Source organism: Lampris incognitus, chromosome 2 (assembly GCF_029633865.1).
Source record: "Lampris incognitus isolate fLamInc1 chromosome 2, fLamInc1.hap2, whole genome shotgun sequence".
Classification (NCBI taxonomy): Eukaryota; Metazoa; Chordata; class Actinopteri; order Lampriformes; family Lampridae; genus Lampris; species Lampris incognitus.
In genome coordinates this window covers 1884987-1911191 of record NC_079212.1, presented here as the reverse complement: position 1 = coordinate 1911191, position 26205 = coordinate 1884987, and the positions used below count along the sequence as shown (strand labels likewise).

General features: G+C 44.5%; 2 protein-coding genes across 3 annotated transcripts in view; both read right to left on the bottom strand.

Moving 5' to 3' along the window:
* Positions 1-15385: 15385 nt before the first annotated feature.
* LOC130107048 (uncharacterized) lies at positions 15386-16694 on the bottom strand. Of its 2 annotated transcripts, none has more exons than XM_056273439.1 (2): positions 16086-16694; positions 15386-16041 (listed from the first exon to the last, which is right to left on the bottom strand). In XM_056273439.1, the coding sequence occupies exons 1-2, from the start codon at positions 16692-16694 to the stop codon at positions 15652-15654; spliced, it is 999 nt and encodes a 332-aa protein (XP_056129414.1). In that variant the 3' UTR covers positions 15386-15651. The 2 variants fall into 2 exon arrangements, with proteins under 2 accessions (XP_056129414.1, XP_056129415.1); XM_056273440.1 differs by having other exon boundaries at positions 15386-16085; positions 16174-16669.
* A 90-nt stretch (positions 16695-16784) lies between these two features.
* bcap31 (B cell receptor associated protein 31) overlaps positions 16785-26205 on the bottom strand; it is a 50741-nt gene continuing 41320 nt past the window's right edge. The window contains exon 8 of the mRNA XM_056273441.1: positions 16785-18275. Coding sequence (XP_056129416.1) covers positions 18240-18275 — 36 coding nt within the window. The 3' untranslated portion in view covers positions 16785-18239. The remainder of the gene's footprint in view (positions 18276-26205) is intronic.

Here is a 26205-nt window from a genome sequence, read left to right as displayed (position 1 = left end):
AGTATGAGTAGTAAGTTTCCCAGTATGAGTAGTAAGTATCCCAGTATGAGTAGTAAATATCCCAGTATGAGTAGTAAGGATCCCAGTATAAGTATCCCAGTGTGAGTAGTAAATATCCCAGTAAGCGTAGTAAACACCCCAGTATGAGTAGTAAATATTCCAGTATGGGTGGTAAACACCCCAGTATGAGTAGTAAGTTTCCCAGTATGAGTAGTAAATATCCCAGTATGAGTAGTAAGTATCCCAGTATTAGTATCCCAGTGTGAGTAGTCAATACCCCAGTATGAGTAGTAAGTATCCCAGTATTAGTATCCCAGTGTGAGTAGTAAATACCCCAGTATGAGTAGTAAGTTTCCCAGTATGAGTAGTAAATATCCCAGTATGATTAGTAAGTATCCCAGTATAAGTATCCCAGTGTGAGTAGTAAGTATCCCAGTATGAGTAGTAAACACCCCAGTATGAGTAGTGAATATTCCAGTATGGGTGGTAAACACCCCAGTATGAGTAGTAAACACCCCAGTATGAGTAGTAAATACCCCAGTATGAGTAGTAAGTATCCCAGTATTAGTAAATATCCCAGTATGAGTAGTAAGTATCCCAGTATGAGTAGTAAGTATCCCAGTATGAATAGTAAATATGACAGTATGAGTAGTAAGTATCCCAGTATGAGTAGTAAGTATCCCAGTATGAATAGTAAATATGACAGTATGAGTAGTAAACACCCCAGTGTGAGTAGTAAATATCCCAATGTGAGTAGTAAATATCCCAGTATGAGTAGTAAGTATCCCAGTATTAGTATCCCAGTGTGAGTAGTCAATACCCCAGTATGAGTAGTAAGTATCCCAGTATTAGTATCCCAGTGTGAGTAGTAAATACCCCAGTATGAGTAGTAAGTTTCCCAGTATGAGTAGTAAATATCCCAGTATGATTAGTAAGTATCCCAGTATAAGTATCCCAGTGTGAGTAGTAAGTATCCCAGTATGAGTAGTAAACACCCCAGTATGAGTAGTAAATATTCCAGTATGGGTGGTAAACACCCCAGTATGAGTAGTAAACACCCCAGTATGAGTAGTAAATACCCCAGTATGAGTAGTAAGTATCCCAGTATTAGTAAATATCCCAGTATGAGTAGTAAGTATCCCAGTATGAGTAGTAAGTATCCCAGTATGAATAGTAAATATGACAGTATGAGTAGTAAGTATCCCAGTATGAGTAGTAAGTATCCCAGTATGAATAGTAAATATGACAGTATGAGTAGTAAACACCCCAGTGTGAGTAGTAAATATCCCAATGTGAGTAGTAAATATCCCAGTATGAGTAGTAAACGCCCCAGTGTGAGTAGTAAACACCCCAGTGTGAGTAGCAAGTATCCCAGTATGAGTAGTAAATATCCCACTATGAGTAGTAAATACCCCAGTATGAGTAGTAAGTAACCCAGTATGAGTAGTAAATATCCCAGCATGAGTAGTAACTATCCCAGTATAAGTATCCCAGTGTGAGTAGTAAATATCCCAGTATGAGTAGTAAACACCCCAGTATGAGTAGTAAACACCCCAGTATGAGTAGTAAATATCCCAGTATGGGTGGTAAATACCCCAGTATGAGTAGTAAATACCCCAGTATGAGTAGTAAGTTTCCCAGTATGAGTAGTAAGTATCCCAGTATTAGGAAATATCCCAGTATGAGTAGTAAATATCCCAGTATGAGTAGTAAGTATCCCAGTATGAGTAGTAAATATCCCAGTGTGAGTAGTAAATATCCCAGTATGAGTAGTAAGTATCCCAGTATTGAGTAGCAAGTATCCCACTATGAGTAGTAAACACCCCAGTATGAGTAGTAAGTATCCCAGTATTAGTAAATATCCCAGTATGAGTAGTAAATATCCCAGTATGAGTAGTAAGTATCCCAGTATTAGTAAATATCCCAGTATGAGTAGTAAATATGACTAATGAACGTCCCAGTATGAGTAGTAAATATCACAATATGACTAGTAAAGGTGGTGGTAAGTAAACATCACAGTACGACTAGTAAATATCACAGTACGACTAGTAATTGAGTAAGTATCCCAGTGTGAGTAGCAAGTATGCCAGTATGAGTAGTAAGCATCCCAGTATGAGTAGTAAATATCCCAGTATGAGTAGTAAGCATCCCAGTATGAGTAGTAAGTATCCCAGTATTAGTAAATATCCCAGTGTGAGTAGTAAGTATCCCAGTATGAGTAGTAAACACCCCAGTGTGAGTAGCAAGTATCCCAATATGAGTAGTAAATATCCCAGTATGACTAGTAAACACCCCAGTATGAGTAGTAAGCATCCCAGTATGAGTAGTAAGCATCCCAGTATGAGTAGTAAACACCCCAGTATGACTAGTAAGTTTCCCAGTATGAGTAGTAAGCATCCCAGTATGAGTAGTAAGCATCCCAGTATGAGTAGTAAACACCCCAGTATGAGTAGTAAGTTTCCCAGTATGAGTAGTAAGCATCCCAATATGAGTAGTAAGCATCCCAGTATGAGTAGTAAACACCCCAGTATGAGCAGTAAGCATCCCAGTATGAGTAGTAAGCATCCCAGTATGAGTAGTAAACACCTCAGTATGAGTAGTAAGTTTCCCAGTATGAGTAGTAAATATCCCAGTATGAGTAGTAAATATCACAGTATGAGTAGTAAGTATCCCAGTAGGAGTAGTAAATATAACTAGTGAACGTCACAGTATGACTAGTAAATATGACTAGTGAACGTCCCAGTATGAGTAGTAAATATCACAGTATGACTAGTAAATATGACTAGTAAATATCGCAATATGACTAGTAAAGGTGGTGATAAGTAAAGATCACAGTATGACTAGTATATATCACAGTACGACTAGTAAGTGAGTAAGTATCCCAGTGTGAGTAGTAAGTATCTCAGTATGAGTAGTAAATATCCCAGTATGAGTAGTAAATACCCCAGTATGAGTAGTAAGTATCCCAGTATGAGTAGTAAATATCCCAGTATGAGTAGTAAGTACCCCAGTATTAGTAGTAAATATCCCAGTATGAGTAGTAAGTATCCCAGTATGAGTAGTAAATATCCCAGTATGAGTAGCAAGTATCCCAGTATGAGTAGTAAACACCCCAGTATGAGTAGTAAGCATCCCAGTATGAGTAGTAAATATCCCAGTATGAGTGGTAAACACCCCAGTATGAGTAGTAAACACCCCAGTATGAGTAGTAAGTATCCCAGTATGAGTAGTAAGTATCCCAGTATAAGTAGTAAATATTCCAGTATGAGTAGTAAACACCCCTGTATGAGTAGTAAACACCCCAGTATGAGTAGTAAGTATCCCAGTATGAGTAGTAAGTATCCCAGTATAAGTAGTAAATATCCCAGTATGAGTAGTAAACACCCCAGTGTGAGTTGTAAACACCCCAGTGTGAGTAGTAAGTATCCCAGTATGAGTAGTAAATATCCCACTATGAGTAGTAAATACCCCAGTATGAGTAGTAAGTATCCCAGTATGAGTAGTAAATATCACAGTATGAGTAGTAAGTATCCCAGTATGAGTGGTAAACACCCCAGTATGAGTAGTAAACACCCCAGTATGAGTAGTAAGTATCCCAGCATGAGCAACAAATATCACAGTATGAGTAGTAAACACCCCAGTATGAGTAGTAAGCATCCCAGTATGAGTAGTAAGTATCCCAGTATTAGTAAATATGCCAGTATGAGTAGTAAATATCCCAGTATGAGTAGTAAGTATCCCAGTATTAGTAAATATCTCAGTATGAGTAGTAAACACCCCAGTATGAGTAGTAAGCATCCCAGTATGAGTAGTAAGTATCCCAGTATTAGTAAATATCCCAGTATGAGTAGTAAATATTCCAGTATGAGTAGTAAGTATCCCAGAATTAGTAAATATCCCAGTATGAGTAGTAAATATCACAGTATGAGTAGTAAGTATCCCAGTATTAGTAAATATCCCAGTATGAGTAGTAAATATCCCAGTATGAGTAGTAAGTATCCCAGTATGAGTAGTAAATATCACAGTATGAGTAGTAAGTATCCCAGTATGAGTAGTAAGTATCCCAGTATGAGTAGTAAATATGGCTAGTGAACGTCCCAGTATGAGTAGTAAATATCACAGTATGACTAGTAAATATCCCAATGTGAGTAGTAAATATCCCAGTATGAGTAGTAAACGCCCCAGTGTGAGTAGTAAACACCCCAGTGTGAGTAGCAAGTATCCCAGTATGAGTAGTAAATATCCCACTATGAGTAGTAAATACCCCAGTATGAGTAGTAAGTAACCCAGTATGAGTAGTAAATATCCCAGCATGAGTAGTAACTATCCCAGTATAAGTATCCCAGTGTGAGTAGTAAATATCCCAGTATGAGTAGTAAACACCCCAGTATGAGTAGTAAACACCCCAGTATGAGTAGTAAATATCCCAGTATGGGTGGTAAATACCCCAGTATGAGTAGTAAATACCCCAGTATGAGTAGTAAGTTTCCCAGTATGAGTAGTAAGTATCCCAGTATTAGGAAATATCCCAGTATGAGTAGTAAATATCCCAGTATGAGTAGTAAGTATCCCAGTATGAGTAGTAAATATCCCAGTGTGAGTAGTAAATATCCCAGTATGAGTAGTAAGTATCCCAGTATTGAGTAGCAAGTATCCCACTATGAGTAGTAAACACCCCAGTATGAGTAGTAAGTATCCCAGTATTAGTAAATATCCCAGTATGAGTAGTAAATATCCCAGTATGAGTAGTAAGTATCCCAGTATTAGTAAATATCCCAGTATGAGTAGTAAATATGACTAATGAACGTCCCAGTATGAGTAGTAAATATCACAATATGACTAGTAAAGGTGGTGGTAAGTAAACATCACAGTACGACTAGTAAATATCACAGTACGACTAGTAATTGAGTAAGTATCCCAGTGTGAGTAGCAAGTATGCCAGTATGAGTAGTAAGCATCCCAGTATGAGTAGTAAATATCCCAGTATGAGTAGTAAGCATCCCAGTATGAGTAGTAAGTATCCCAGTATTAGTAAATATCCCAGTGTGAGTAGTAAGTATCCCAGTATGAGTAGTAAACACCCCAGTGTGAGTAGCAAGTATCCCAATATGAGTAGTAAATATCCCAGTATGACTAGTAAACACCCCAGTATGAGTAGTAAGCATCCCAGTATGAGTAGTAAGCATCCCAGTATGAGTAGTAAACACCCCAGTATGACTAGTAAGTTTCCCAGTATGAGTAGTAAGCATCCCAGTATGAGTAGTAAGCATCCCAGTATGAGTAGTAAACACCCCAGTATGAGTAGTAAGTTTCCCAGTATGAGTAGTAAGCATCCCAATATGAGTAGTAAGCATCCCAGTATGAGTAGTAAACACCCCAGTATGAGCAGTAAGCATCCCAGTATGAGTAGTAAGCATCCCAGTATGAGTAGTAAACACCTCAGTATGAGTAGTAAGTTTCCCAGTATGAGTAGTAAATATCCCAGTATGAGTAGTAAATATCACAGTATGAGTAGTAAGTATCCCAGTAGGAGTAGTAAATATAACTAGTGAACGTCACAGTATGACTAGTAAATATGACTAGTGAACGTCCCAGTATGAGTAGTAAATATCACAGTATGACTAGTAAATATGACTAGTAAATATCGCAATATGACTAGTAAAGGTGGTGATAAGTAAAGATCACAGTATGACTAGTATATATCACAGTACGACTAGTAAGTGAGTAAGTATCCCAGTGTGAGTAGTAAGTATCTCAGTATGAGTAGTAAATATCCCAGTATGAGTAGTAAATACCCCAGTATGAGTAGTAAGTATCCCAGTATGAGTAGTAAATATCCCAGTATGAGTAGTAAGTACCCCAGTATTAGTAGTAAATATCCCAGTATGAGTAGTAAGTATCCCAGTATGAGTAGTAAATATCCCAGTATGAGTAGCAAGTATCCCAGTATGAGTAGTAAACACCCCAGTATGAGTAGTAAGCATCCCAGTATGAGTAGTAAATATCCCAGTATGAGTGGTAAACACCCCAGTATGAGTAGTAAACACCCCAGTATGAGTAGTAAGTATCCCAGTATGAGTAGTAAGTATCCCAGTATAAGTAGTAAATATTCCAGTATGAGTAGTAAACACCCCTGTATGAGTAGTAAACACCCCAGTATGAGTAGTAAGTATCCCAGTATGAGTAGTAAGTATCCCAGTATAAGTAGTAAATATCCCAGTATGAGTAGTAAACACCCCAGTGTGAGTTGTAAACACCCCAGTGTGAGTAGTAAGTATCCCAGTATGAGTAGTAAATATCCCACTATGAGTAGTAAATACCCCAGTATGAGTAGTAAGTATCCCAGTATGAGTAGTAAATATCACAGTATGAGTAGTAAGTATCCCAGTATGAGTGGTAAACACCCCAGTATGAGTAGTAAACACCCCAGTATGAGTAGTAAGTATCCCAGTATGAGCAACAAATATCACAGTATGAGTAGTAAACACCCCAGTATGAGTAGTAAGCATCCCAGTATGAGTAGTAAGTATCCCAGTATTAGTAAATATGCCAGTATGAGTAGTAAATATCCCAGTATGAGTAGTAAGTATCCCAGTATTAGTAAATATCTCAGTATGAGTAGTAAACACCCCAGTATGAGTAGTAAGCATCCCAGTATGAGTAGTAAGTATCCCAGTATTAGTAAATATCCCAGTATGAGTAGTAAATATCCCAGTATGAGTAGTAAGTATCCCAGAATTAGTAAATATCCCAGTATGAGTAGTAAATATCACAGTATGAGTAGTAAGTATCCCAGTATTAGTAAATATCCCAGTATGAGTAGTAAATATCCCAGTATGAGTAGTAAGTATCCCAGTATGAGTAGTAAATATCACAGTATGAGTAGTAAGTATCCCAGTATGAGTAGTAAGTATCCCAGTATGAGTAGTAAATATGGCTAGTGAACGTCCCAGTATGAGTAGTAAATATCACAGTATGACTAGTAAATATGACTAGTAAATATCACAGTATGACTAGTAAAGGTGGTGGTAAGTAAACATCACAGTATGACTAGTAAATATCACAGTACGACTAGTAATTGAGTAGTAAGTATCCCAGTGTGAGTAGTAAATATCCCAGTATGAGTAGTAAACACCCCAGTGTGAGTTGTAAGCACCCCAGTGTGAGTAGTAAGTATCCCAGTATGAGTAGTAAATATCCCACTATGAGTAGTAAATACCCCAGTATGAGTAGTAAGTATCCCAGTATGAGTAGTAAATATGCCAGCATGAGTAGTAAGTATCCCAGTATAAGTATCCCAGTGAGAGTAGTAAATATCCCAGTATGAGTAGTAGACACCCCAGTATGAGTAGTAAACACCCCAGTATGGGTGGTAAACACCCCAGTATGAGTAGTAAATACCCCAGTATGAGTAGTAAGTAACCCAGTATGAGTAGTAAATATCCCAGTGTGAGTAGTAAATATCCCAGTATGAGTAATAAACACCCCAGTATGAGTAGTAAGTATCCCAGTATGAGTAGTAAATATCCCAGTATGAGTAGTAAGTATCCCAGTATGAGTAGCAAGTATCCCAGTATGAGTAGTAAACACCCCAGTATGAGTAGTAAGCATCCCAGTATGGGTAGTAAATATCCCAGTATGAGTGGTAAACACCCCAGTATGAGTAGTAAACACCCCAGTATGAGTAGTATCCCAGTATGAGTAGTAAGTATCCCAGCATGAGTAGTAAATATGACTAGTGAACGTCCCAGTATGACTAGTAAATATGACTAGTGAACGTCCCAGTATGACTAGTAAATATGACTAGTGAACGTCCCAGTATGAGTAGTAAATATCACAGTATGACTAGTAAATATGACTAATAAATATCACAATATGACTAGTAAAGGTGGTGGTAAGTAAACATCACAGTATGACTAGTAAATATCACAGTACGACTAGTAATTGAGTAGTAAGTATCCCAGTGTGAGTAGTAAATATCCCAGTATGAGTAGTAAACGCCCCAGTGTGAGTAGTAAACACCCCAGTGTGAGTATCAAGTATCCCAGTATGAGTAGTAAATATCCCACTATGAGTAGTAAATACCCCAGTATGAGTAGTAAGTAACCCAGTATGAGTAGTAAATATCCCAGCATGAGTAGTAAGTATCCCAGTATAAGTATCCCAGTGTGAGTAGTAAATATCCCAGTATGAGTAGTAAACACCCCAGTATGAGTAGTAAACACCCCAGTATGAGTAGTAAGCATCCCAGTATGAGTAGTAAATATCCCAGTATGAGTGGTAAACACCCCAGTATGAGTAGTAAACACCCCAGTATGAGTAGTAAGTATCCCAGTATGAGTAGTAAGTATCCCAGTATTAGTAAATATCCCAGTATGAGTAGTAAATATCCCAATATGAGTAGTAAGTATCTCAGTATGAGTAGTAAACACCCCAGTATGAGTAGTAAGTTTCCCAGTATGAGTAGTAAATATCCCAGTATGAGTAGTAAATATCACAGTATGAGTAGTAAGTATCCCAGTAGGAGTAGTAAATATAACTAGTGAACGTCCCAGTATGACTAGTAAATATGACTAGTGAACGTCCCAGTATGACTAGTAAATATCACAGTATGACTAGTAAATATGACTAGTAAATATCGCAATATGACTAGTAAAGGCGGTGATAAGTAAAGATCACAGTATGACTAGTAAATATCACAGTACGACTAGTAAGTGAGTAAGTATCCCAGTGTGAGTAGTAAGTATCCCAGTATGAGTAGTAAACACCCCAGTGTGAGTAGCAAGTATCTCAATATGAGTAGTAAATATCCCAGTATGAGTAGTAAATACCCCAGTATGAGTAGTAAGAATCCCAGTATGAGTAGTAAATATCCCAGTATGAGTAGTAAGTATCCCAGTATAAGTATCCCGGTGTGAGTAGTAAATATCCCAGTAAGCGTAGTAAACACCCCAGTATGAGTAGTAAATATTCCAGTATGGGTGGTAAACACCCCAGTATGAGTAGTAAACATTCCAGTATGAGTAGTAAACACCCCTGTATGAGTAGTAAGTTTCCCAGTATGAGTAGTAAGTATCCCAGTATGAGTAGTAAATATCCCAGTATGAGTAGTAAGTATCCCAGTATTAGTATCCCAGTGTGAGTAGTAAATATCCCAGTAAGCGTAGTAAACACCCCAGTATGAGTAGTAAATATTCCAGTATGGGTGGTAAACACCCCAGTATGAGTAGTAAATATTCCAGTATGAGTAGTCAACACCCCAGTATGAGTAGTAAGTTTCCCAGTATGAGTAGTAAGTATCCCAGTATGAGTAGTAAATATCCCAGTATGAGTAGTAAGTATCCCAGTATTAGTATCCCAGTGTGAGTAGTAAATACCCCAGTATGAGTAGTAAGTATCCCAGTATTAGTATCCCAGTGTGAGTAGTAAATACCCCAGTATGAGTAGTAAGTATCCCAGTATAAGTATCCCAGTGTGAGTAGTAAATATCCCAGTAAGTGTAGTAAACACCCCAGTATGAGTAGTAAATATTCCAGTATGGGTGGTAAACACCCCAGTATGAGTAGTAAATATTCCAGTATGAGTAGTAAACACCCCAGTATGAGTAGTAAGTTTCCCAGTATGAGTAGTAAGTATCCCAGTATGAGTAGTAAATATCCCAGTATGAGTAGTAAGTATCCCAGTATTAGTATCCCAGTGTGAGTAGTAAATACCCCAGTATGAGTAGTAAGTATCCCAGTATTAGTATCCCAGTGTGAGTAGTAAATACCCCAGTATGAGTAGTAAGTTTCCCAGTATGAGTAGTAAATATCCCAGTATGAGTAGTAAGTATCCCAGTATAAGTATCCCAGTGTGAGTAGTAAGTATCCCAGTATGAGTAGTAAACACCCCAGTATGAGTAGTAAATATTCCAGTATGGGTGGTAAACACCCCAGTATGAGTAGTAAACACCCCAGTATGAGTAGTAAGTTTCCCAGTATGAGTAGTAAGTATCCCAGTATTAGTAAATATCCCAGTATGAGTAGTAAGTATCCCAGTATAAGTATCCCAGTGTGAGTAGTAAATATCCCAGTAAGCGTAGTAAACACCCCAGTATGAGTAGTAAATATTCCAGTATGGGTGGTAAACACCCCAGTATGAGTAGTAAATATTCCAGTATGAGTAGTCAACACCCCAGTATGAGTAGTAAGTTTCCCAGTATGAGTAGTAAGTATCCCAGTATGAGTAGTAAATATCCCAGTATGAGTAGTAAGTATCCCAGTATTAGTATCCCAGTGTGAGTAGTAAATACCCCAGTATGAGTAGTAAGTATCCCAGTATTAGTATCCCAGTGTGAGTAGTAAATACCCCAGTATGAGTAGTAAGTTTCCCAGTATGAGTAGTAAATATCCCAGTATGAGTAGTAAGTATCCCAGTATAAGTATCTCAGTGTGAGTAGTAAGTATCCCAGTATGAGTAGTAAACACCCCAGTATGAGTAGTAAATATTCCAGTATCGGTGGTAAACACCGCAGTATGAGTAGTAAACACCCCAGTATGAGTAGTAAGTATCCCAGTATTAGTAAATATCCCAGTATGAGTAGTAAGTATCCCAGTATAAGTATCCCAGTGTGAGTAGTAAATATCCCAGTAAGCGTAGTAAACACCCCAGTATGAGTAGTAAATATTCCAGTATGGGTGGTAAACACCCCAGTATGAGTAGTAAATATTCCAGTATGAGTAGTCAACACCTCAGTATGAGTAGTAAGTTTCCCAGTATGAGTAGTAAGTATCCCAGTATGAGTAGTAAATATCCCAGTATGAGTAGTAAGTATCCCAGTATTAGTATCCCAGTATGAGTAGTAAATACCCCAGTATGAGTAGTAAGTATCCCAGTATTAGTATCCCAGTGTGAGTAGTAAATACCCCAGTATGAGTAGTAAGTTTCCCAGTATGAGTAGTAAATATCCCAGTATGAGTAGTAAGTATCCCAGTATAAGTATCTCAGTGTGAGTAGTAAGTATCCCAGTATGAGTAGTAAACACCCCAGTATGAGTAGTAAATATTCCAGTATGGGTGGTAAACACCCCAGTATGAGTAGTAAACACCCCAGTATGAGTAGTAAGTTTCCCAGTATGAGTAGTAAGTATCCCAGTATTAGTAAATATCCCAGTACGAGTAGTAAGTATCCCAGTATGAGTAGTAAGTATCCCAGTATGAGCAGTAAATATGACAGTATGAGTAGTAAGTATCCTAGTATGAGTAGTAAGTATCCCAGTATGAGTAGTAAATATGACAGTATGAGTAGTAAACACCCCAGTGTGAGTAGTAAATATCCCAATGTGAGTAGTAAGTATCCCAGTATGAGTAGTAATTATCCCAGTATGAGTACCAAATATCCCAGTATGAGTAGCAAGTATCCCAGTATGAGTAGCAAATATCCCAGTATGAGTAGCAAATATCCCAGTATGAGTAGTAAACACCCCAGTATGAGTAGCAAATATCCCAGTATGAGTAGTAAACACCCCAGTATGAGTAACAAGTATCCCAGTATGAGTAGCAAGTATCCCAGTATGAGTAGCAAGTATAAACAGGTTGGTAAACCTGACCGACGCCGACACACACAGTTATCATGCTGGTGGCGGTGTTGTGCGAGCAGCTGTTGGCTTTTGCCCGCGTGCGTGTTGCTTCATAAACGAGTGTTTCCAGGAAGTCACTGCTGAATGACTGCTGGATGACTGCTGGATGACTTGGAGGCTTAAAAAAGTCCCCGGTCTTCTGTGTCGCCTCACACTCCAGTGTGGGTCTGCAGTGTAAGGCGAGCTGCTGGGATCCTGGATGCAGTCTGAACTGGTTTCTAATGCCAGACCCTCAGTTAGGGGAGCAGCTGCCTTATTAATACAGAGGAGGAGGCGGAGAAGCTGGGCTAGCTATGTTTAGCTGTCAGGAGGCAAAAAGTATTGTGGTAGCAGATGACCGACCGACCGACCCACACCCACACCCCCACCCCCACCCCCACAGCCACACACACAGTTATTTCATCAACATGGCGGCTGCTTTGCTGCTTTCAGTCATTTTTAGCCAGGTGAACATTGGTTGTGGTGTCGATGAACATTGGTGGTGTTTGTGGTGTTGGTGAACGTTGGTGGTGTTGGCAGTGACGGTGAACGTTGCTGGTGTTTGTGAACGTTGCTGGTGTTTGTGGTGTTGATGAACGTTGGTGGTGTTGGCAGTGACGGTGAACGTTGGTGGCGTTTGTGGTGTTGGTGAACGTTGGTGGTGTTGGCAGTGAGCGTTGGTGACGTTGGCGTTTGTGGTGTCGGTGAACATTGGCGGTGTTTGTGGTGTTGGTGAATGTTGGTGAATGTTGGTGACGTTTGAGGTGTTGGTGAACGTTGGTGGTGTTTGTGGTGTCAGTGAACATTGGTGGTGTTGGCGGTGATGGTGAACGTTGGTGGTGTTGGTGAACGTTGGTGGCGTTTGTGGTGTTGGTGAACATTGGTGGTGTCAGTGAACGTTGGTGGTGTTGTCGGTGACGGTGAACGTTGGTGACGTTGGTGGTGTCAGTGAACGTTGGTGGTGTTGGCGGTGACGGTGGTGTTTGTGGTGTTGGTGAACGTTGGTGAACCTTGGTGGTGTCGGTGAACGTTGGTGGTGTCGGTGAACGTTGGTGGTGTCAGTGAACGTTGGTGGTGTTGGCAGTGACGGTGAACGTTGGTGGTGTTGGTGAACGTTTGTGGTGTTGGTGAACCATGGTGGTGTTGGTGAACGTTGGTGGTGTCCGTGAACGTTGGTAGTGTTGGCGGTGACGGTGAACGTTGGTGGCGTTTGTGGTGTTGGTGAACGTTGGTGGTGTTGGTGAACGTTGGTGGTCAGTGAACGTTGGTAGTGTTGGCAGTGACGGTGAACGTTTGTGACGTTGGTGGTGTTTGTGGTGTTGGCTAACCTTGGTGGTGTTGGTGAACGTTGGTGACGTTGGTGGTGTTGGTGAACCTTGGTGGTGTTGGCAGTGACGGTGAACGTTGGTGACGTTGGTGAACCTTGGTGGTGTTGGTGAACCTTGGTGGTGTTGGTGAACGTTGGTGACGTTGGTGGTGTCAGTGAATGTTGGTAGTGTTGGCGGTGACGGTGAACGTTGGTGACGTTGGTGGTGTTGGTGAACCTTGGTGGTGTTGGCAGTGACGGTGAACGTTGGTGACGTTGGTGAACCTTGGTGGTGTTGGTGAACGTTTGTGGTGTTGGTGAACCTTGGTGGTGTTGGTGAACGTTGGTGACGTTGGTGGTGTCAGTGAATGTTGGTAGTGTTGGCGGTGACGGTGAACGTTGGTGACGTTGGTGGCGTTTGTGGTGTTGGTGAACGTTGGTGGTGTTGGTGAACCTTGGTGGTGTTTAGCAGTCATCAGAAAGTCAAATGTCTCAAGATGAATCTTTCATCAACGTGTGTGCGCGCGTGTGTGAGCAGTGTTGTTCAGCTGTGTGTGTGTATATGTGTGTGTGTTTGTGTGTGCAGAGTGCTGTTCAGCTGTGTGTGTTTGTGTGTGCAGAGTGCTGTTCAGCTGTGTGTGTGTATATGTGTGTGTTTGTGTGTGCAGAGTGCTGTTCAGCTGTGTGTGTGTGTTTGTGTGAGCGGAGTGCTGTTCAGCTGTGTGTGTGTTTGTGTGAGCGGAGTGCTGTTCAGCTGTGTGTGTGTATATGTGTGTGTTTGTGTGAGCGGAGTGCTGTTCAGCTGTGTGTGTGTGTTTGTGTGAGCGGAGTGCTGTTCAGCTGTGTGTGTGTTTGTGTGAGCGGAGTACTGTTCAGTTGTGTATGTGTTTGTGTGAGCAGAGTGCTGTTCAGCTGTGTGGGTGTTTGTGTGAGCAGAGTGCTGTTCAGCTGTGTGTGTGTTTGTGTGAGCGGAGTGCTGTTCAGCTGTGTGTGTGTATATGTGTGTGTTTGTGTGAGCGGAGTGCTGTTCAGCTGTGTGTGTGTGTTTGTGTGAGCGGAGTGCTGTTCAGCTGTGTGTGTGTTTGTGTGAGCGGAGTGCTGTTCAGCTGTGTGTGTGTTTGTGTGAGCGGAGTGCTGTTCAGCTGTGTGTGTGTTTGTGTGAGCGGAGTGCTGTTCAGCTGTGTGTGTGTTTGTGTGAGCGGAGTGCTGTTCAGCTGTGTGTGTGTTTGTGTGAGCGGAGTGCTGTTCAGCTGTGTGTGTGTTTGTGTGAGCAGAGTGCTGTTCAGCTGTGTGTGTGTTTGTGTGAGCAGAGTGCTGTTCAGCTGTGTGTGTGTTTGTGTGAGCGGAGTGCTGTTCAGCTGTGTGTGTGTTTGTGTGAGCAGAGTGCTGTTCAGCTGTGTGTGTGTTTGTGTGAGCAGAGTGCTGTTCAGCTGTGTGTGTGTTTGTGTGAGCGGAGCACTGTTCAGCTGTGTGTGTGTTTGTGTGAGCAGAGTGCTGTTCAGCTGTGTGTGTGTTTGTGTGAGCGGAGTGCTGTTCAGCTGTGTATGTGTTTGTGTGAGCAGAGTGCTGTTCAGCTGTGTGTGTGTTTGTGTGAGCAGAGTGCTGTTCAGCTGTGTGTGTGTTTGTGTGAGCGGAGTGCTGTTCAGCTGTGTGTGTGTTTGTGTGAGCGGAGTGCTGTTCAGCTGTGTGTGTGTTTGTGTGAGCAGAGTGCTGTTCAGCTGTGTGTGTGTTTGTGTGAGCGGAGCACTGTTCAGCTGTGTGTGTGTTTGTGTGAGCAGAGTGCTGTTCAGCTGTGTGTGTGTTTGTGTGAGCGGAGTGCTGTTCAGCTGTGTATGTGTTTGTGTGAGCAGAGTGCTGTTCAGCTGTGTGTGTGTGTTTGTGTGAGCGGAGTGCTGTTCAGCTGTGTATGTGTTTGTGTGAGCGGAGTACTGTTCAGCTGTGTGTGTATTTGTGTGAGCAGAGTGCTGTTCAGCTGTGTGTGTGTGTGTGTGTGTGTGTTGTTCAGCTGAACAGTGTTTGTACTGAGTGTCACACGTGGTGGAACACGACAACACACCTCAGCAGGTTTGTGCGGCGGTGGCGGCGGCGGGCAGCATTGTGACAATACTCATCTTTCGACAGCGTTTCTCCTGTAACTCATCCCTCCATTTCCACTCCCAACGCTGCTCCTGTGAACCGCTGTGCTGCCGCAGGACACACACACACACACACACACACACACACACACACACACACACACACACACCCCCGGTGTCTAGCAGCAGGAACCGTCATCTATATTTACAGGTGTGATAATCCCAGCTGGATGGTGGCTCGCATGACATCAGCAGCGGCCTGTCACTCATCCACCAAACAGGGCGGGGGGGGGGTCCTGGATGGTTAAACACTCCACCTAAAAAATATAGCAGCCATACTGTCACGAGCTCTCAGAAGTTGAACTCTGACCCCAGACGACAGTGGAAAACAGAGCCGACACGGTGGAAGTGGTTTGAACAGTTTAATATTGGAAACAGGAAGTTGAACAACAGTCGGTAACAGGCCGTCAGCAGACTGAACCTGTCGGCCCTTCTGAAACCAGCACTGACGTACAGGAAGCTGACCAATATGGCGGCTGTGGCGTGACCCTCCATGTTTGTCTGGCTCTGCCTGTGAGCATCCGTTTTAAAATGCTCTCTGCCTGACGGCTGCCTCACAACGCGGCCTCCAGAAGTGTTGTGTTGTGTCTCCAGAAGACACAACACAAGTCCATCTAACAAGTACCGAGAGCTGGACAGCGGGACAAGATGATGGCTGGCCGTCTGGCTCGCTCATGCAGCCACGACTGGTTGGTTGGTGCTGATTTTCCAACTTGCAAAACAAAAAGCAAAAGTAAGACCTGAAGCAGCAGTGCGCAGGACAAACCACGAGCTGCAGTAAGACCTGAAGCAGCAGTGCGCAGGACAAACCACGAGCTGCAGAAAGACCTGAAGCAGCAGTGCGCAGGACAAACCACGAGCTGCAGAAAGACCTGAAGCAGCAGTGCGCAGGACAAACCACGAGCTGCAGTAAGACCTGAAGCAGCAGTGTGCAGGCCAAACCACGAGCTGCAGAAAGACCTGAAGCAGCAGTGCGCAGGACAAACCACGAGCTGCAGTAAGACCTGAAGCAGCAGTGTGCAGGCCAAACCACGAGCTGCAGAAAGACCTGAAGCAGCAGTGCGCAGGACAAACCACGAGCTGCAGTAAGACCTGAAGCAGCAGTGCGCAGGACAAACCACGAGCTGCAGTAAGACCTGAAGCAGCAGTGTGCAGGCCAAACCACGAGCTGCAGAAAGACCTGAAGCAGCAGTGCGCAGGACAAACCACGAGCTGCAGAAAGACCTGAAGCAGCAGTGCGCAGGACAAACCACGAGCTGCAGAAAGACCTGAAGCAGCAGTGCGCAGGACAAACCACGAGCTGCAGAAAGACCTGAAGCAGCAGTGTGCAGGACAAACCACGAGCTGCAGAAAGACCTGAAGCAGCAGTGTGCAGGACAAACCACGAGCTGCAGTAAGACCTGAAGCAGCAGTGCGCAGGACAAACCACGAGCTGCAGAAAGACCTGAAGCAGCAGTGTGCAGGACAAACCACGAGCTGCAGAAAGACCTGAAGCAGCAGTGTGCAGGACAAACCACGAGCTGCAGTAAGACCTGAAGCAGCAGTGCGCAGGACAAACCACGAGCTGCAGATGGAGCAGAGTAAAACTAACACCACCCGAACGCCCCGCAGCACCCGAGCAGACACAACCATCTGCCGGTCTACCGATAGGACACATGACTGCTTGCTGATGTAGAACGGACTAGTCTGTAGTCTGCTCACTGCTGCATGCTGGGAAAAACTGCCAAGTCACCAAGACGGCGTCGTCTTACAATGCGCAGGCCCCTCCCCCGTGTCGGTACAGATGCCTGGCTTTAGCCTGAAACTGCTGAGGCCATCTTAGTAAAGTCAAAAAGGAAACGTGTTGTCTGCACAGCTGATACTTCCCCTGTGGTTTATCATGGTCTTCATCCCAGTGGAGACCCTCCTCACCAGTTACCAACCAGCATGGTGTTGCCACAGCAGCAGACAGCAGAAGAACAAGAGGGGACAAAACAAGACAACAACAACAAGCTGTCAGGACATCACCAGAGTGGGCACCGATACAGTAAGGCTAGCTGTGCATTCTGGGAAATATCAGCCTGATTGGAGTGTGTGATGTCAGAGATAACTGCTGAAGGTCCAGATATTAAATAAACCACCGAGGAGGTATTAGTCCAGCGTGTCCATGTTTGACAGACTTCAACACTTTACTGCGAGCGTTTGTGTTGCGACAGGCATGGCCACACATTCTGCCAAGTCAGTATGAGGATTAACAAGACCATACTGGATCAGCCAAGGCCTGGGTTAACAATGGCAGCCATCGGTACTGTGCCCTCACAGGGTACCGATGTAAACTGTACAATCCACTTGGTGACCCCTGAGAAACAGGGAACAAGCCAGAAGAAGAAGATGCAGCTGTAAAGTACCACAAACACACATGGAATTATCTACAGTTCACTAACACAGCGTTTATAACCATGTGTAATACGCCTGTTACAGCTCCAGTACTGACTTTGCACTCAGGCCACTGGAACTCAAACCCCTGTTCCAGTGTTTGGCTGACAGCTAACCAGAGCAAGGTGATGGACAGCGAGAGGAGCCAACAGTGTTGCTGCAACAAGAGGCGTGTGTGGCAGAAGTCATGGGCAGTTGATAGGCGGTGTGGGTTTGAGCAGAATAAAGATGTGATAACAGGATATAACTGAGTACACGTTTATGTAAAAGTACACACGGCCCTGCCACCTGAAGGTGCATCATTCTAAACAGTCTGTTGGTGCCGTCTGGAATACAACCATCATCCAAAACACACCAGGAAGTTACAAAACCGGAGATCTCTCCTAAACTCAGATGAGACCAACAGGCTGGAGACAGTCCATCAACACCATGACTTCACACCGTGCAGAGAGACAACAGGAAGGAATGGACCCAGTTCATAAGTACAATAATAAAGATGGTATATGGCTTCCACGCTGCTGGGGGCAGATATTCATAGAAGAAGGGTGACGGTTTGTTTTGTTTCTTATCGATAAAGCTCCTTCACAGTCTAATGGGGAGACTCAATAACAAATGTCCACAATGAGCCAACCAGTCACACCATGCTGATGTCACAGCACGAGTGACATCAGTGAACAGGAAGTGATGTCAGAAACAGTGGTGGAAACGGGAGCGGTAGGTATAGTGGTGTTGAAATCACAGAATTATTGATGATCATGAGGGTGTGGTGCCGTATCCTTGGTCCTTCTCAGTCCGATTTCTTGTCCCGAGAGTCACCGCTTGCCTGGGGGGGCAGAGACAGACAGAAAAACGGACAGACAGAGATTTAGTATACAGGTTTACTATTTCATTTCATTTAGCAGACACTTTTATCCAAAGCGACGTACATTTGAGCATTAATACAACACTAGCAAGGATGTAGTCAGCAGGCGACAACACAAGTAAGTGCCAAAAAAATAGGTTCAAGTCTGATAGGACACATAGGTGTCAACAGGCAGTGCACAAAGGCAATGCATAGGATGCATAGAGGCGATTTATTTTTTGTTATATTAATACCATCAGGTGTGGAGGTGTTGGAAAGAGCTGGGTCTTTAGCTTCTTCTTAAAGGTGGAGAGGGACTCAGTGGATCGAATGGAGTTTGGTAACTCGTTCCACCACCGGGGAACTACAGAAGAGAAGAGTCTGGCTGGTGACTTAGGCCCCATTCTGGCTAAGTGCCAGGCACCTTTCATTGACAGAGCGTAGTGAGTAGGACTGAGTGTAGACCTGAATGAGGGAGTTCAGGTAAGGACTGAGTGCAGGTAAGGACTGAGTGTAGACCTGAATGAGGGAGTTCAGGTAAGGACTGAGTGTAGACCTGAATGAGGGAGTTCAGGTAAGGACTGAGTGTAGACCTGAATGAGGGAGTTCAGGTAAGGACAGAGTGTAGACCTGAATGAGGGAGTTCAGGTAAGGACTGAGTGTAGACCTGAATGAGGGAGTTCAGGTAAGGACTGAGTGTAGACCTGAATGAGGGAGTTCAGGTAAGGACTGAGTGTAGACCTGAATGAGGGAGTTCAGGTAAGGACTGAGTGTAGACCTGAATGAGGGAGTTCAGGTAAAGACTGAGTGTAGACCTGAATGAGGGAGTTCAGGTAAGGACTGAGTGTAGACCTGAATGAGGGAGTTCAGGTAGACGGGAGCCGTCTTAGTTGCTGTTTTGTAAGTAAGCACCAAGGTTCTGAATTTGATGCGGGCAGCTACTGGGAGCCAGTGGAGGGATATGAACAGCAGAGTGACATGTGCTGTTTTGGGTTGGTTGAAGACCAGACGCGCCGCCACGTTCTGGATCATTTGCAGAGGTGTGGAAGTGCATGCAGGAGACCTGCCAGTAAGGAGCTGCAGTAGTACAAGAGCCTGTACCAGGAGGTGTGCTGCATGCTCAGACAGGCAGGGTCTAATGTTCCTGATGTTGTACAGGGCAAATCGGCACAGCCAAGCAATCGAGACCATGTGAACCTTCAATGTTAGTTGGTCAGGATGTCCGGGTAGCATAGTGGTCCATCCCATTGCCTACCAACACGGGGATCGCCGGTTCAAGTCCCCGTGTTACCTCCGGCTTGGTCAGCCGTCCCTACAGACACAACTGGTTGTGTCTGTGTTTAGGAAGCCAGATGTGGACATGTGTCCTGGTCATTGCACTAGCGCCTCCTCTGGTTGGTCGGGGCGCCTGTTCAGGGGGGAGGGGGAACTGGGGAGAATAACGTGATCCTCCCACGTGTTACATCCCCCTGGTGAAACTCCTCACTGTCAGGTGAAAAGAAGTGGCTGGCGACTCAACATGTATGGGAGGAGGAGCGACCGGGATGGCTTGGAAGAGCGGTGTAACGGGCCAAAAACAATTAGGGGGAGAAGACGTCACTGACAGTTAGGGGGAGAAGACATCACTGACAGTTAGGGGGAGAAGACATCACTGACAGTTAGGGGGAGAAGACATCACTGACAGGTGTCCCGTCATGTCCCCGTCATGCACGCCACGCCAGCAGGACATGGCAGCTGCAGCAATGGAAGAACAGCGAGGACAATGGCAGACGTATAGCAGGTGCAGTCCAGAACATCACGGTCCACGTTTAAAGCTGATATGTCAAAGACTAACGTTAAGTAGGACGCACTCGTGTGTGAGGAACCACACTTCAGGATGCACAGCCCACGGCGGCGGTTCTGTGGCGCCGTGGGTCCAGCAGAACAACATGTTAGGGAAGGGACTGGTTTCTACATCACATCGCCTGCACCAGTGACATCATTTGCCCTGGAACAGATTTTATTGCGTGTTGTGAGAGCCAGAGTGAGGGTGGGGCGCCCCCCGTGGCCAAGCTGGTAGAGGGGTTCCACATAAGGCTGAGTCCTTACTGCGGCGGCCCGGGTTGGAATCCGGCCCGGGCCCTTTGCTGCATGTCATCCCCTCTCTCTCCCCTGCCTTCCCTGTGTCTCTCTACTATCACTATCCAATAAAGGCGGAAAATGCTAAAAAAAAAAAAAAAAAGGCTGCACGTGAGGGGCCATTAATCTCAATAAATCTAAAAATGCCAAAATCCAGTTCTGTCAGTGTCAAAAAAACAAAACCAAACAACTTTTTTTAGATTTATTGAAATTATTATTATTTTGAGATACAGGGACCAATAAAGTATCTCAAAATAAACAAACAAACGCCGAAATCCAGTTCTGTCAGTGTCAAAAAACAAAACATGTTTTAAGATTTATTTAATTTTTTTTGTTTTTGAATTTTATCTTCGATTTTGTGATACGAGGATCAATAAAGTATCTCAAAAAAAAAAAAAGTCAAAAAATAATTTCAAAAAAGTCTAAAAATGCCGAACTCGTCCGCGGTGGTGTAGCGGTCTAAGCAGGGGCTTGGTGTCGACGCAGTTGCCCACTGGGGTCTGGGGTTCGCGCCCCGGTCTCGTCAGATCCGACTATGGCCGGACTCCATGAAGCAGCAGTAATTGGCAACGCTGTCTTGGGGAGGGGGGCGGAGTCGGCTTGTGTTCGTCACATGAATGCGTTTCTGTGTGTGTGTGTGTGTGTGTGTGTGTGTGTGGGGAAAAGCAGTGGTTCGGCCTTCCTGACTACCGGTTGGAGAGATGCAGTTGGCAAACGCATGCAGTACGACGGTGGTGTTTGAACTAGAATAGGGAGCGATTGGCCACGAAATTGAGAGAGAAAACGGGAAAAATCCGAAATAAATGAAAAACAAAAAAACAAAAAAAAGAAGAAGCTGGAGTTGTGTCAGTGGGCACAGCAGTGGGTGGTCTTGTGTGTGCGTTTGTAGCGTTGCTGTGTTCACTGCAGTGGCCCCTTTACAGTCCCGGGCACTTTTATAAGCCATCCATGTGTTTGCACCAGGGCATAGTGAGTTAAATGTCCCAGTGCTATTTTTTTGTTGGGGGGTGGGGTGTTGTGAACACCAACGTGATTATTGTGGGGCGGCAATAAAGGTTGAGAACCACTGACAATCAGTGATGTACATATACCACCACACAGTAGTATTATTACATAAGCGTGTATGACAAGTGTAGAGCGGTTGCGTAAGCATGCTGGCAAAGCCTCCAGACTGTTGGGCGGGGTTATACGCTGCAAGCTGGACATATGCATGGCAGGTGGGCAGATGCAGCCTCTCTCTGTCCAACATGACACCAACTTTAGCAGACTGGCGCTACGGCCTGGATAAATATATCCTCCACAATGTTGTCTCCTGGAAGCATGAAACATAATGCAAACAACCGCAGCATAACTTGACAGACAACCGACAGGCTAATACTGCAGACAACACAAAAAGCTTAGCTCACAAGACAAGCTGAAATAAACTCAGAAGAAATACAGAAATCCTCAGCTTGGACTACAACCACGAGAAGCGGTATTTCTGGAAAGTACGACAAAATAGTAATTTCAATGTAATTTGCCATGTTTGTCATTTCCTGACTGACTGCTCCAGAGAGATAAAGAGTAGAGTCTTCACTAGTGTAAACTAGTTCACACGACTCGTCCGACCACGTTGGACAGCAAAGTCATTCACATTTTTTAAATGGCCAAAGTTGAAGGTGGGATGAGAAGCTGTCCGTCATAGAGAGAGTCAGGATTATAAACTTGGTAATCACAACACAAAGAGTCACACAACTGCAGCTTCCGGTGTGGGAAGATGGCGGCGCGAATTCACATTTGTGGCGGCCTCACCCAGTACCGTCCATGCAGTGTCTTTGTCCATGTCTGCGTCTTAAGTTTTGTCATTGTTTGATGGCTGGGAGAGCTGGCGCTGGTCCAGCTGAGAGAGTGGGGCAGGCTAAGCTAACTGCTAGCCCATGCAGACCGGCAGTTCCGATAACAATGGGGACGGTCTGGTGGCGGCCTCACCTGGCGTTGACTGTGGTGTTTTTGATGTCATCATGAGGAGTGTGGGGAGGTGTGTTGAGGGTGTCTGGCTGGGAGAGCTGGTGCTGGATTGGCTGGGAGAGCTTGGTCTGCTTCGTCCAGTGGGCCCAGGGACCACGGCCCCTGCCTGGAGCTGCGCCCGAGGAGGAAACACATAGGGCGGTCTGACAGGACGTGGAAGCGGGGCGGGCTAAGCTAACTGCTAGCCCATGCAGACCGGTGGTTCCAACAGTCATCCTGGCTGGCGTTCGTTCCCTTGGACAGTGATTTTTTTTGTTTAGTTTGGATATGTGTGTTAGCTTGGATATGTGTGTTCTTGTAGTTTTTGGATGTGTTTTTGTCTTTGTGTTGTACTGCTGTGGGTTGGGGGAAACGGCATTTCGTTTCATTTCACGTGCACAAGTGCATGACATGAAATGACAAAGTGTTCCTGAATAAAGTGTTAAAGATTTCGAATTCCAGAAGGAAAACTCTGAGAAGTTCTACGTGGTGTGCAGTGAACGGTCAGAAGTTCTACGTGGTGTGCAGTGAACGGTCAGAAGTTCTACGTGGTGAGCAGTGAACGGTCAGAAGTTCCACGTGGTGAGCAGTGAACGGTCAGAAGTTCTACGTGGTGAGCAGTGAACGGTCAGAAGTTCCACGTGGTGAGCAGTGAACGGTCAGAAGTTCCACGTGGTATGCAGTGAACGGTCAGACGTTCTACATGGTGAGCAGTGAACGGTCAGAAGTTCTACGTGGTGAGCAGTGAACGGTCAGAAGTTCTACGTGGTGAGCAGTGAACGGTCAGAAGTTCTACGTGGTGAGCAGTGAACGGTCAGAAGTTCTACGTGGTATGCAGTGAACGGTCAGAAGTTCTACGTGGTGAGCAGTGAACGGTCAGAAGTTCTACGTGGTGAGCAGTGAACGGTCAGAAGTTCTACGTGGTGAGCAGTGAACAGTCAGAAGTTCTACGTGGTGAGCAGTGAACGGTCAGAAGTTCTACGTGGTGAGCAGTGAACGGTCAGAAGTTCTACGTGGTGAGCAGTGAACGGTCAGAAGTTCTACGTGGTGAGCAGTGAACGGTCAGAAGTTCTACGTGGTGAGCAGTGAACGGTCAGAAGTTCTACGTGGTGAGCAGTGAACGGTCAGAAGTTCTACGTGGTGAGCAGTGAACGGTCAGAAGTTCTACGTGGTGAGCAGTGAACGGTCAGAAGTTCCACATGGTGAGCAGTGAACGGTCAGAAGTTCCACGTGGTGAGCAGTGAACGGTCAGAAGTTCTACGTGGTGTGCAGTGAACGGTCAGAAGTTCTACGTGGTGAGCAGTGAACGGTCAGAAGTTCCACGTGGTGAGCAGTGAACGGTCAGAAGTTCCACGTGGTGAGCAGTGAACGGTCAGAAGTTCTACGTGGTGAGCAGTGAACGGTCAGAAGTTCTACATGGTGAGCAGTGAACGGTCAGAAGTTCTACGTGGTGAGCAGTGAACGGTCAGAAGTTCTACGTGGTGAGCAGTGAACGGTCAGAAGTTCTACGTGGTGAGCAGTGAACGGTCAGAAGTTCTACATGGTGAGCAGTGAACGGTCAGAAGTTCTACGTGGTGAGCAGTGAACGGTCAGAAGTTCTACGTGGTGAGCAGTGAACGGTCAGAAGTTCTACGTGGTGAGCAGTGAACGGTCAGAAGTTCTACGTGGTGAGCAGTGAACGGTCAGAAGTTCTACGTGGTTAGTTCTGCTTAGTTAGAAGTTCTACAAACCCCAATTCCAGTGAAGTTGGGACGTTGTGTAAAACGTTAATAAAAAAAGAACACAATGATTTGCAAATCCTTTTCCACCTATATATTCAGTTGAATACACTACAAAGACAAGATATTTAATGTTCAAACTGATAAACTTTATTGGTTTTTTTTGCAAATATTCCCTCATTGTGAATTTGATGCCTGCAACACGTTCCAAAGAAGCTGGGACAGGGGCATGTTCACCACTGTGTTACACCACCTTTCCTTTTAACAACACTCAACAAGCGTTTGGGAACTGAGGACACTACTTGTTGAAGCTTTGTAGGTGGAATTCTTTCCCATTCTTGCTGATGTACGACTTCAGTTGCTCAACAGTCCGGGGTCTCCGTTGTCGTGTTTTGCGCTTCATAATGCGCCACACATGTTCAATGGGAGACAGGTCTGGACCGCAGGCAGGCCAGTCCAGTACCCGCACTCTTTTACTACGAAGCCCCGCTGGTGTAACACCTGCAGAATGTGGCTTGGCATTGTCTTGCTGAAATAAGCAGGGACGTCCCTGAAGAAGACGTCGCTTGGATGGCAGCACATGTTGCTCCAAAACCTGTATGTTCCTTTCAGCGTTAATGGTGCCTTCACAGATGTGCAAGTTACCCATGATGCCATGGGTACTAACACCCCCCCATACTATCACAGATGCTGGCTTTTGAACTTTGGGCTGAGAACAATCTGGACGGTCCTCTTCCTCTGTAGCCCGGAGGACACGACGTCCATGATTTCCAAAAACTATGTGAAATGTGGACTCGTCAGACCACAGCACACTTGTCCACTTGGCGTCAGTCTGTCTCAGATGAGCTCGGGTCCAGAGAAGCCGGCGGGCGGTGTTTCTGGGTGGTGTTGATATCTGGCTGTGGCTTTGCATGGTAGAGTTTTAACTTGCACTTGTAGATGTAGCGACCAACTGTGTTAACTGATGATGGTTTTCCCAAGTGCCCCTGAGCCCACGTGGTCATATCCTTTACACAACGATGTCGGTTTTTAATGCAGTGCCACCTGAGGGGTCGAAGGTCACGGGCATTCAGTGTTGGTTTTGGGCCTTGCAGCTTACGTGCAGAGATTTCTCGGGATTCTCTGAATCTTGTGATGATATTATGGACTGGAGATGATGAAATCCCTAAATTCCTTGCAGTTGTACATTGAGAAACGTTGTTCTTAAACTGTTGGACTATTTGCTCACGCAGTTGTTCACAAAGTGGTGACCCTCGCCCCATCCTTGCTTGTGAACGACTGAGCCTTTCAGGGATGCTCCTTTTATACCCAATCATGACACTCCCCTGTTTCCAGTTAACCTGTTCACCTGTGGAATGTTCCAGACAGGTGTTTTTTGTTGCCCCTGTCCCAGCTTCTTTGGAACGTGTTGCAGGCATCACATTCAAAATGAGTGAATATTTGCAAAAAACAATAAAGTTTATCAGTTTGAACATTAAATATCTTGTCTTTGTAGTGTATTCAGTTGAATAGAGGTGGGAAAGGATTTGCAAATCATTGTATTCTGTTTTTATTCACCTTTTACACAACGTCCCAACTTCACTGGAATTGGGGTTTGTACATGGTGAGCAGTCAGAAGTCAGAGGGGTAAACTTGCCCCAGAAGTGCTCCAATGATATAACCTGGAGTCAATACTCTATTCTGCACGATCTAGAATACCCCTAACAAAAATAAATGGTATTAAACTAATATGGAGGTGCTGGAGCTCCGTCGACGTGTGGCTACTCGGTTGCTTGCATCACCGGTCCTGGTTTTTCTTTTCTGTTTTTGCGTTGTTCTTTTTTTTTTGTTTGTCCAAGTGATGTATGACCATGCTAGAGTCAAATTCCTCATGTGCACAGGCACACTTGGCCAATAAAGTTGATTCTGATTGTGACTACAGATAGTTTCAATTCAACTGTGCAGCTATGACAAACAAACACCCTCTTATTACCACACCAGCACTCAAACACACGGCCTCTTGTCTCCACCCTTCAATATCTATACATTCTTGGCCCTACAGCACTGCATGGTCACATGCTTTCTGTGTGCGTGTGTGTGTGTGTGTGTGT